Source organism: Callorhinus ursinus, unplaced genomic scaffold, assembly GCF_003265705.2.
Source record: "Callorhinus ursinus isolate GAN/ISIS: 27379988/994484 unplaced genomic scaffold, GSC_fseal_2.0 scaffold90, whole genome shotgun sequence".
In the NCBI taxonomy this organism is placed as follows: Eukaryota; Metazoa; Chordata; class Mammalia; order Carnivora; family Otariidae; genus Callorhinus; species Callorhinus ursinus.
Window position 1 is genome coordinate 1,193,255 of NW_027397152.1, and position 12,468 is coordinate 1,205,722.

At 43.4% G+C, this 12,468-nt stretch overlaps 1 protein-coding gene across 3 annotated transcripts in view; it reads right to left on the reverse strand.

Annotated features, from left to right (window-relative positions):
* TUFT1 (tuftelin 1) overlaps positions 1 to 12,468 on the reverse strand; it is a 44,610-nt gene that overhangs the window by 13,484 nt on the left and 18,658 nt on the right. The window contains exons 2-6 of one of the 3 annotated variants that reach the window (XM_073888473.1): positions 8,709 to 8,783; positions 8,210 to 8,311; positions 3,534 to 3,620; positions 2,893 to 2,982; positions 1,120 to 1,189 (exon numbers count right to left, since the gene is read on the reverse strand). In XM_073888473.1, the coding sequence (XP_073744574.1) occupies positions 1,120 to 1,189; positions 2,893 to 2,982; positions 3,534 to 3,620; positions 8,210 to 8,311; positions 8,709 to 8,783 (424 nt within the window). The remainder of the gene's footprint in view (positions 1 to 1,119; positions 1,190 to 2,892; positions 2,983 to 3,533; positions 3,621 to 8,209; positions 8,312 to 8,708; positions 8,784 to 12,468) is intronic. The other 2 variants (XM_073888474.1, XM_073888475.1) reach the window with 2 other exon arrangements.

The window sequence follows — 12,468 nt, forward strand, 5'->3', positions numbered from 1 at the left end:
GGAGAGAGGCAGAGGGAGAGGGAGAAGCAGGCTCCCTGCTGAGCCAGGAGCCCAATGTGGGGCTCGATCCCAGGACCCTGGGATCATGACCCAAGCCGAAGGCAGATGCTTAACCATCTGAGCCACCCAGGTCCCCCAAAAAACCAAATCTTAAAAAAAAAAAATAGAAAAGATGGGGCACCTGGGTGGCCTAGTCATTAAGCGTCTGCCTTCAGCTCAGGTCATGATCCCAGGGTCCTGGGATCGAGCCCCACATCGGGCTTCCTGCTCGGCGGGAAGCCTGCTTCTCCCTCTCCCACTGCCCCTGCTTGTGTTCCCTCTCTGGCTATCTTTCTCTCTGTCAAATAAAGAAAATCTTTAAAAAAAAGAAAAGAAAAATATGTTAGAACGTTGGTACTCAGCTTTGGCTAGACAGTAGAATGACCTGAAGAGATACTTTTTCTTTTTTCTAAGATTTTATTTTTAAGTAATCTCCACACCCAACGTGGGACTCAAACTCACAACCCCAAGATCAAAAGTTGCATGCTCAGAGTGCCTGGGTGGCTCCATCAGTTAAGCGTCCAATTCTTGATTTCGGCTCAAGTCATGATCTCAGGGTCGTGAGATCGAGCCCCAAGTTGGGCTCCAAGCTGAGTGTGGAGCCTGCTTAAGATTCTCTCTCCCTCTCCCTCTCTCCACTGCCCGCTCAATAAATTAATTAATTAATTAAAACAAAACAAAAGTTGCATGCTCTACCCACTGAGCCAGCCAGGCTCCCCCTGAAGAGCTTTTTAAAGTCCCGATGCCCAGTCCACATCTCAGACCAATTAAATTACAATCTCTGGGGCTGGCACCAGGCTCGTCTCCTTAAGGCTCCCAGGGCCATTCCAATCAGCAGTGAAGGCCAAGAGCACAGCTCTAAAACGATCCACCCACTTCAATCTGTTCACAGTGGATCCTTTAAAGGAGTGGAACTGGGGAAGGAGAATCTCCGGTTTGTATGTTTCTCCGCTGTTTGAATTTTTACAGCAAATGTTACTCTTATATTTAGTGAGAGAGAAAGAGTGATAACAAGGCGCTAGGGGAGGAGAATATCCTGCCTCCTGGCTATGAAGTAGTTACCACTGTTTTCCCCGTTACCTACCTCAGGTGGGCTGCTATATGGGCTTGTGGAGCTTGGATTTAATCCATTGGGCTTTTCTAACACCACCTGTTCAAAGAAAAATAAAACTGGTAGTTAAAACAGCCCAAAAAACCAACTTTGAAACATTAATCTCCTAAGATCTCAAATCTTAGAATAAAAGAAAGAGGTGGAGAAGATGGAGAAAGAAGAGGAAGGGGAAGTGAAGGAGGAAGAGGAAGAAGAAAAGGAAGGAAGGAAAGTAGGAAGGCAGGTAGGCAGGTAGGTAGGGAAAAAAGACCGAGTGCTCTGTGCAAAATGGAGAGGAGAGGGAGTGGAGAAACGTGTGTGGCCTTGAAAGGAATACTGTAGCCTTGCAGGGAGGATGCAGGGCAGCAGACAGGAAAACATGCAGGCTGACTCCTGGAAGCCCAGGGGATACAGGCAGCTGCCTGCCACCAACAGAGAGCTCCCATTGCCCCTCGGGGATCCTGACGAGGTTTGACGAAGCCGAAAGCGAAAGGTGAAGTGGCCTTTGCTGCAATCCTTTCCAACCCAAAGCCTGATTATTCATCATATGACTGCTGGTCTGTGCAAGCAAGGGCCCTGGACTTTTGGGCCAGTCTCTGAGCACATCAGGCTCTTCAGTCACCCAACAAAGCACCTCCCAGCAGCCAGATGTGAGCTCGGGCAGTGAAAGTCCTACCTTCAGTCACAGCAAAGCGAGTTAGGGGGAATGGCCACACAAGCTTCGGGCATGCTCATGCCAGAGAGGAGCCCTGCCGCCTCTAGCGGCCAGGTCACGGTTTCCCTCAGGAGAATGAGGGCAGGGGCTACTGGAGGAAGACTACCCCCTCTCCGAACCAAATGCAAATAAAGGAGCTATAACTCAGCCTCTAAAGGAGGGTGAAATGGAAGAGACAGGTATGTTCTCCTGAGGTCAGTTCTACCCTCCAATTTTTTTTTTTTTTTTTAGATTTTATTTATTTCAACAGAGAGAGACACAGCGAGAGAGGGAACACAAGCAGGGGGAGTGGGAGAGGGAGAAGCAGGCTTCCCGCGGAGCAGGGAGCCCGATGTGGGGCTCGATCCCAGGACCCTGGGATCATGACCTGAGCCGAAGGCAGACACCTAATGACTGAGCCACCCACGCGCCCCTAGCCTCCAATTTTAGAAAAGCTGAAAAGCAAGATCCCAGGGTTATCCATCCATCTCAAGAAGACCTTGCCTCTAGGTTCCATATGACATTTACTGATGACCTTCTGCATCCCTGACCCTGTGCTGAGTGTGGGGATACACAGACAGGGGTGGGGGTGAACCCTAACCTCGAGGAGCTTCTCGTGCCAGGGCAGAGACCGCTACATACACAAATAACAGACAAGGACCAAGACCTCCAATTCACACCACAGTGTCACCCCAATTTAGTATGATCGACTTATGAGAAGTTTGCATTTATAGGTAATTGTCTGCTAAAGCAGACACTGTGTTGCAAAAAGACTGATTGCAGAATCCTCACAGAGAAGAGGTTTTACCAATAACTTCATGGTAGTTTTATTTACATGAATTCCATTTTTACACAGTGTTTTCGGAACAAGTATACTTCTACATAGGCTGATATGTGTAAATGCAAGTGCCCGCCTGCTGGAGAGCACTGCTAAAGTCGTGAGCGCTCTGAGAAGCCAACATTGCCTGTATTCACGCCGTTCCCGGAGAATCCCAGTGCCGAATCACCCACTGCATGATGTAAACGGGACTACCCGGCACAACCTCTTCCATTGACCATTTCCTATTACCTGTATCTCCTGTCCATGGAGACAATCTCCTGGATCTCTGTCAAGCTTGCTACTTATGTCCTCCCGGAGCTTCTGCAGGCAGTTCCGGGCCTGGGAGGGGAGGGCAAGAAGGCTTAGCTTTGGGAAAAAGGCAAGAGAGCCTACCACCTCACCCAGCTTTGTGCCTATCCCCGACCCATACTCCTAGGAGCCAGGTACTGTCCTTAGCACTAGCTGGGGGAAGGAGGGACCCCAGGCAAGTCCCTCCTACACAAACAGGAAACCCTGCCCTGCCGGAGCTAACATTCTTATTGCAGAAACACACAACACAAAAGGCAAACATGTGAAACATGTAATATGTTATTACATGATGACGAGTGCCAAGGAGCCAACAGGAGCCAGGGGGAGTGTCAGGAAAAGCTGGGGAAAAGAGACTGGCAGTTTTAGAGATGATGGCCGGGGTACAGTGCTGGACACATGGTAATCAATAAATATGTGTTGATGAATGGATTAGCTGATTATCGGAAGGGTCGGAAATGGTACTTGACTCAAGGGGCCTGGTGGCACTTTGGGTATGAAGGGAGCAGATGGGAGAGAACCAGACCCCACAAAAGAAGGGAGCCAAAAAAATGGGAAGTTGCCTGAGAGGGAGGGATGCCTACCTCCTGGATGTACTGCACCTCACTCTTCAGCTGCTTGATATTCTTCTCATGGATCATCTTATCTCCAGACCTCCCCTTCAAGTATACCTGCAACAAGGAAAACGATACTATTCAGGTAAGGAACCTCCTGGTCAGTTAATGCCACACAGCCAGGCTCATATACTGCTGCTGGGAAGGTCAACTGTTACTGCCTTTCTGTGTGCCAATTCGACGATTCAAATCAGAAGGCTTAGAACTATATTTACTCCTTGACCTATCAAATCTACTTCTGGAAATTTATCCTAAGGAAGTAAATTTAGCCAAACTGGCATAAACACTCACATATATATGTAAATTTATGCAAATGAAGTTGTAAAAAGATTTACACATTTTTCTCTATACATGCTTCAATCCTTTACAATTAAGAAAATATTTATTACATGTGTTATAGAACACATACACAATTTAGTAACATATGTTCAGCAAAATATTGTTTACGAATGCAAAAATGGAAATAGGCATAATGTCCCACAATGGGGGATTACTTATATTGTGGTATGTCTATAACAGCATATTATGCAGCCATTAGAATACCAGACATTTACATTTATGGACACAGAAGATGTTATAAACCAACATTAAAGCATTAAAGTGTGGGGGGGGGCAAGCAAATTGTAAAACAGAGTATATATAATACAATCTAACTTTTGAAAAAATACACATATATAGGAAAATGTCTGAGAGGATACACAATAAAGTAGTAACAACAATGATTACATCGAAAGAATTATGGGGTAGTTTTGCTTTCTTTAAGGGCCCTGCAATTACTTTAAATAAGAAAAAGAAATTAATTAAAGGCATTCAGATTGAAAAGAAAGAGGAGGGCGCCTGGGTGGCTCAGTTGGTTAAGCGACTGCCTTCGGCTCAGGTCATGATCCTGGAGTCCCGGGATCGAGTCCCACATCGGGCTCCCTGCTCAGCAGGGAGTCTGCTTCTCCCTCTGACCCTCTTCCCTCTGGTGCTCTCTATCTCTCATTCTCTCTCTCTCAAATAAATAAATGAAATCTTTAAAAAAAAAAGAAAAGAAAGAGGAAAAACTACCTCCATTTACAGATGAAGTGATCATTTATATAGAATACCCTAAGGAATCCACTACAAAACTATTAGAGGCTGTAGCAAGTTGTAGGATTTAAGATCAATATACAAAAGGGGCACCTGGGTGGCTCAGTCGTTAAGGTCTGCCTTTGGCTCAGGTCATGATCCCAGGGTCCTGGGATGGAGCCCCACATTGGGCTCCCTGCTCAGCCGGAAGCCTGCTTCTCCCTCCCCCACTCCCCCTGCTTGTGTTCCCTCCCTCGCTGTGTCTCTCTCTCTCTGTCAAATAAATAAATAAAATCTTAAAAAAAAAAATCAATATACAAAAAATAACTGTATTTCTATACACTAGCAAGGAACAATCCAAAATGGAATTTAAAAACAATTCTATTTACAATAGCAACAAAAAGAAAAAATACTATGTGGATGGAGCTAAGTGAAATAAGTCAGAGAAAGACCAATACCATATGATTTCACTCATATGTGGAATTTAAGAAACAAAACAGATGAACATAGAGGAAGAGAAGGAAAAATAAGATAAAAACAGGGAAACAAACCAAAGAGACTCTTAACTCTAGGAAACAAACTGAGGGCTGCTGGAGGGGGGGATAGGGTAACTGGGTGATGGGCATTAAAGAGGGCACTTGATGTAATGAGCACTGGGTGTTATAATATGCAACTGAAGAATCACTAAGTCCTACCCCTGAAACTAATAATACACTGTATGTTAACTAAACTGAATTTAAATAAAAATTTTAAAAAGAAAACATACTTAGAAATAAATTTAACAAAGTTCAAGACTTATATTTTGAAAATTATAGAATATTGTTCAAAAAAATAAAAGAAGGCCTGGGGCACCTGGGTGGCTCAGTTGGTTAAGCAACTGCCTTCGGCTCAGGTCATGATCCTGGAGTCCTGGTATCGAGTCCCACATCGGGCTCCCGGCTCAGCGGGGAGCCTGCTTTTCCCTCTGACCCTCTCCCCTCTCATGCTGTTTCTCTCTCTCTCTCTCTCAAATAAATAAATAAATAAAATCTTTAAAAAAATAAATAAAAGAAGGCCTAAAAAAATGAACAAACATCCCATTTTCGTGGATTGGAAAACTTAGTATTGTTAAGATGGTAATACTCCCCAAATTGATCTTCAGTTTCAATATAATTCCTATCGAAATCCAAGCTGGCTTCTTTGCAGAAACTGACAAACTGATCCTAAAATTCATATTCATATGGAAATACAAAGGGCTCTGAATAGCTAAAACAATCCTGAAAAATAACAAAATTATAAATATTAATAAATATTAACAAAGCTACAGTAATCAAGGCAGTGTGGAACTGGCATAAGGAGAAGACCCATAAATCAGTGGAATACAACTGAGAGTCCAGAAACAATAAGAATACAATAAAAATACACTCAACTGATTTTTGACAGGACGCCAAGACAATTCAATGGGGACAGAACAGTCTTTCCAACAAATGATGCTGGTTTAAGTGAAAGAAACCAGACATAAAGGCCACATGTTCTAGGATTCCATTTACGTGAGATGTCTAGAAGAAGCAAATCCACAGAGACAGAGAATAGATTGGTGATTGCCAGGAGCAGGAAAGAGTGACTGAAAATGTTCTGGAATTAATAGTGGTGATGATTGCACAATCTGTAAACATGCTAAAAACCTGAATAAATAAATGGATATCCACATGGAAAAGAATGATACTGGACCTCTTCCTTATACCATACACAAAAATTAACCCAAAATGAATCATAGACCTATTCATAAGAGCTAAAGACATAATTCTTTGAAGAAAACACAGGAATAAATCTTTGTGACCTTGGGTTAGGCAAAACCTTCTTAGATAGGACACCAAAAACACAATAAAAGAAAAAATATATATAAATTGGATTTCATCAAATTAAAAACTTTTGTTTCAAAGGACATCATTAAGAAAGTGAAAAACAAAACAAAACACAGAGTGGGAAAAATTTTTTTTAAAATATTTCCAAGTCAGGGTGGGAGGATGGGTTAGCCTGGTGATGGGTATTAAAGAGGGCACATTCTGCATGGAGCACTGGGTGTTATATGCAAACAATGGATCATGGAACACTACATCAAAAACTAATGATGTAATGTATGGTGATTAACATAACAATAAAATTTTTTTAAAAAGTTACAAAAAAATATTTCCAAGTCATATATTGTAAGGGCCTAGTCAGTATCCAGAATATATAAGGAACACTTACATCTCAAAAATTAAAACACAATTGACTTAACAAAAATGATTATTTATAATAATCATGTCCAAACTCTTTTTCGCAAATTTAATTAATTATCATTAAAAGTCTTTTGGACTATTCACTGCTATTTAAAAATTCAAATATAGTGAGGGTAACACGATGGAGAAAGTGCGGCCACATTCATTACTTGTACCTACACATAAACTCTTTAAACACTATTGAATTTTTAAATGGGCAAAGGATTTGAATAAATATTTCTCCAAAGAAGATACACAAATAGGCAATAAGCATATGAAAGCATGTCATCAGGGAAATGCAAATGAAAACCACAAGATATGGCTTCACATGCAATAGGATGGCTATAATCAAAAAGCAGATAATAACAAGTGTTGGTAAGGATATAAAGAAACTGGAACCCTCCTACATTGCTGGTGAGAATATAAAATAGAACAAATGTTTTGAGAAAAACTCTGGTAGTTCCTCAAAAGATTAAATACAGAGTTACCAAATGACCTAGCAATTCCACTCCTAGGTAGATACCAAGAAAACTGAAAACATACCTTCACACAAAAACCTTCACTTGAATATTCATAGTAGCATTATTCATAATAGCCAGACAGTGGAAACAACCCAAATGTTCATCAACTGATGAGTGGGTAACAAAATGTGATATATCCATTCAAGGGAATGTTATTTAACCATTAAAAGGATTAAGTACTGACATATGTTACAACATGGCTGGATCTTGAAACTATTATGCTAAGTGAAAGAAGCCAGACACAAAGGCCACATGTTCTAGGATTCCATTTACGTGAGATGTCTAGAGAAGGCAAACCCACAGAGACAGAGAATAGACTGGTGATTGCCAGGAGCAGGAAAAGAGTGACTGAAAGTGTTCTGGAATTAATAGTGGTGATGATTGCCACAATCTGTGAACATACTCAAAACCTGAATTGTATACTTTAACTGAATCGATTGTATGGTATGTGAATTATGTCTCAAAGAGCTGTTACAAAAAGAAGTAACAAAAATCGTTCTATTAAAAAAAAAATAGTAAGTTCCCTAACCACACCTCCTACCTGTCTCCACAACCTCCAGCAGCTAAATATGGATAGTGAGATAGGCACCTAGAAAGGTCATCTCATCCATCCTCGTGCCTACGGCTGAGTTGCACCAAAGTCACTACACACGGACTATGGTCTCCTGGTGCTAATTAAGATCTTTCCAGGAAAATACCCAGGAACTAGCATTACAGGTCTGGTTCCTCCTAGTCAAACCACAGTCAAACCCTGTGGCAAAGTCCAATGCTCCCTCTCACATGCCTGTCAGGAGAAAGAGGGGAGAGAGAAAGAGTGGAGGTGAACAAAGCTTACCTTAATGATCTCCTCATGGCCATCATTGGACTCCACCAGTTCTGAGGCCAGAGAATGACTGGTTGAGCGGCCAGACACCATGGCATAGGTCTTCCTGCCCGCCTGCCAGACAGAGAAAGAGAGAGAGAAATGGCTCAGAAATCATGACAAGCCCAGAACTTCTGCCCCTTGACCAATGCAGAATACCTGCTCCTCAGAAGATGTAAAGGGTTAGTCTGATTGTCCCCACCAAAAATTCATTTCAGAACCTCTACCAGAAGCCACACAGCAGCAACACCAGACAGGGAAAATTAGCAGAAATTGCAGTTAGTTTTACTTTTAGTGGGGTCTCCCCATCCCCCAAAGCAGTGCACAGCGAGGAGGTCAGGTGGTGTGTCTGAAAGGAGGTGATCCTGAGCGGCAGCAGAGATGGTTCCATGCAGCACTGGCATGGGAAGTCAGCAGCAAGGAAGGATAACTGGCTGAGGGAGAGGTCTCACCCCACCAGAAACCTCAATACCTTCTGGGCTAAGTGTTCAAGTTCATCTCCTGTCAGTTCACTCTGTAGAGCCAGCCTGAGAATGTCCACGCTGCCCTAATAATGACAATGACAGCAACAATAACCCCTTACCTTTACGGTCCACGACTGGCACAGGGATACTTTGCCAGCCCTGTGGAGTGGGTCTTATTATCACACTTAACAGACAGCAAAGCTGAGGTCTGGAGAGGTGACGTTAGCCTGCCTAAGATCAGTCACTCCTGGGTGGCAGGATGTCTCTGGGGCCTCTGACAGTGCTCTGTATACCACACCAGAGACTACACAGCACGCTGCTCCATGAAGCTCCAGAGGGGCTAGCTACCCTGATCCTCGGACTACAGCACATTGCACGCATTCCCGTTTCCCCAGCCTTGAAGAAGGCATCCCCAATCCAGGGTTCCTGCACCTGACAGCCAACCAGGAAGCTACCAATGCACTTTCCAAGACTAGGATATCCTCCTTCTTGAACCAAACTATAGGGCAGTAGTTGAATCCAAACCACCCCCTTTTTTTTAATTTACTTGTTTAGGGGCGCCTGGGTGGCTCAGTCGGTTAAGTGTCTGCCTTCAGCTCAGGTCATGATCACAGGGTCCTGGGATCAAGCCCCGCATCAGGCTCCCTGCTCAGCGGGAGGCCTGCTTCTCCCTCTCCCACTCCCCCTGCTTGTGTTCCCTCTCTTGCTGTCTCTCTCTGTCAAATAAATAAATCTTTAAAAAAAAAAGATTTACTTATTTATTTGGGAGAGAGAGTTGAGGGGGAGAGAGACACAGGAACTTAAGCAAACTCAGCACTAAGCGTGGAGCCCAGTGCTGGGCTCAGTCTCACCACCTGATCACCTGATCATAACCTGAGCCAAAACCAAGAGTCGGAAGCTTAACTGACTGCGCCACCCAGGTGCCCCCAAGCCCCTATTTTTATAAAGCATACAGAAATTATCCAAATGAAAGAAGGCAAGACAATAGGTATCTATCTACAGATGAGTCTAATTTCAAAGGAAGAAGCAGTTTTTCTTTCCTAACTCAAAGGAGGTTTAAAAAACAAACTGGGGGGGGGGGGCGCCTGGGTGGCTCAGTTGTTAAGCATCTGCCTTTGGCTCAGGTCATGATCCCAGGGTCCTGGGATCGAGTCCCACATCTGGTTCCCTGCTGGGTGAGCCTGCTTCTCCCTCTCCCTCTGTCTGCCGCTCTGCTTACTTATGCTCTCTCTGTCAAATAAATATATAAAATCTTTTTTAAAAAAATAAAAAATAAAAAACAAAATGTGGGGCAAATAGAACACAGTAAGAGGGAAATCATATGGTAAATGGAAAAAGTAGGTACTGAAGATCTGGGGAGATAACAACACTGAGAGAGGGTCAGCAAGGCAGAGAGGACCAAACCCTGCCATAACCTGTGTTATGTGTAGAGTTGGATGAGAGATTTAGCCACACTGGGCCTCTAGCTTGCACCAGAAAAATAAGGAGTTGGACTAAGTGTCTCTAAGGTTCCTTCCAGCTTTGATACAATGAGAGCATGAAAAGGGAGTATATGCTTCCCCCAGGCAATGATGGGAAGATGCGGGCTGAGCTACCCAAGGATAAAAGTGATCTCTAGGTCCAGGAGTATAAATGCCATCTTACCCTTAACAGGTTTTAAGGAACCCTCCTAACATTCCAAATGTCTGGTGGAAGGAAAGGAGGAAGAAAGAATGTGCCCGACTGAGGGAGCTGGGAGAAGCTTCTCTGGGCAGGGAATAGTCTTTCCTATTCAAGGAAGAGAACTTGGGAGAGAAGAAATCAGTCTCTGTGGTCAGATACTTAACTCTCAGTGTTCTCCTTATAAAATGGCAACACTACCCTCTAACACTACTAGGGTTTTTTTGTTGAAAATTAACTGAAAAGTGTATGGAGGTTGTTCTCTGCCACATAAGAGAGAGGTACTCAAATATTAGCCTCCTCCTACTTCTTGAAATGAACCCAAATTTGGGACAGATGGAAGACACTCCCACATGGCCCTTCAACCTTCCCAATCCTAGCAATGTAGCTGCTTTTACAAAAATACTTAATTCCTACCAAATACAAGTTAGGTCCTTAGTGGGGGCATTTCAGGCCCTCCAGAGCCTGGGTCAACTCACTTCTTCTGTTACTGCTTCTCAAAGCCCCTGGCCCAATACATCCCACCTCAGTGACTTGGCTTTCACCATTTGTCTGAAATGTCCTTTCTTCCCATTTTCACATGGGGCATCTACCAGGCCCTCCAGAATTCACACTGAAATCCACATCTTGCATGACTCTTCCCTACATCCAGTGGGACCATCCCCCCAGCTCCCTCAGCATCACAGGGCCTCCCATGGCACCTGCCCCTCAGTTATTTATGTTCCATGAGGAATTGCCCCTTCTGTTAACTCCTTGTGGGCTGCTGTCTGCCACAGTCCTTTACACGGGTAAGTATTTTCTGAATGTATATGAGTGCTCCATGACATCTAGGTCAAGAGAACATTACACAAGAAAGAAGAGGAAATGATTTCAAAATAGCCAGAGTGGCTGCCAACTCTTTTTACCCCAGGACACAGACAGGCACTTAGGTTAAAATATCTCTCCATACCTGGAGGCAGCTGGGGAAAGCTGGGGCATCCCTCAGCCAAAATAAAGGGGTTATTATTAGCTATTGAAGATCATCAAGTCTGGCTTATTGTATGAACCCAGGCATTCTAACTGAAAAAGCACAGACAAGTAGGCTGGATGGAAGCCTTTGAGAAGTCATCTCACCCATTCATGTTATCAGAATTCCAGGTGGACAGGAGAAAGTAGGCAACTTGCAAAAGTACTCAAAGAAATAATGGCTGAAAACTTTCCAAATTTTGCAAAAGACATAAACCCACAGATTCAAGGAGCTGAGCAAATCCAAACAGGATGAGCCCCCAAATCATGCCAAGACACATCATAATTAAACTTCTGATAACTAAAGACAAAGAAAAAAATCTTTTCAAGTCAGAGAAAAAAATGACACCTTACTTATAAGGGGAAAACACTCTGAATAAAAAGGAGATTTTTCATCAGAAACCAGGAGAAAATGGCACACTATTTTCAAGTACTGAAAAACACCTCTTAATCAACAATCTTATGACCAAAAAATCTTCTTCAGGAATGAGGGGGAAATCAAGATGTTCTCAGGTAAAGGAAAACTAAGAGAATTTGTTACCAATATAGCTACACTAAAAGAATGGCTGTAGGGGAATCTGGGTGGCTCAGATAGTTAAGTGTCTATTTATTTTGCTTCAGGTCATGATCTCAGGGTCATGAGATCAAGTCCCACATTGGGCTCTGTGCTCAGCGTGAAGTCTGCTTGTCCCTCTCTTTCTGTTCCTCCCCCCACTCTTGCACTCTCTCTCTGGAATAAATAATAAAATCTTTTTTAAAAAGTGGGGCACCTGGGTGGCTCAGTCAGTTAGGCAGCTGGCTCTTGATTTCGGCTCAGGGCATGATCTCGAGGTCCTGGGATGCAGCCCTGTGTGGGCTCGGCATCCTATGACGGGCTCTGCACTCAGCACAGAGTCTGCTTGGGATTCTCTCCCTCCCCCTTTGCCCTTCCCCTCCTCGAGAGCTCTCTCTGCCTTTATCTCTTAAAAAAAAAAAAATGTCTGTAAAAGGTCTTCAAACAGAAAGGAAACAATACAAAAGAAACTTTGGAACATGAGAAAGACAGAAACAACATGAATAGCAAAAACATCATTAAATACAATAGGTTTTCCCTCTCTTCTTGGG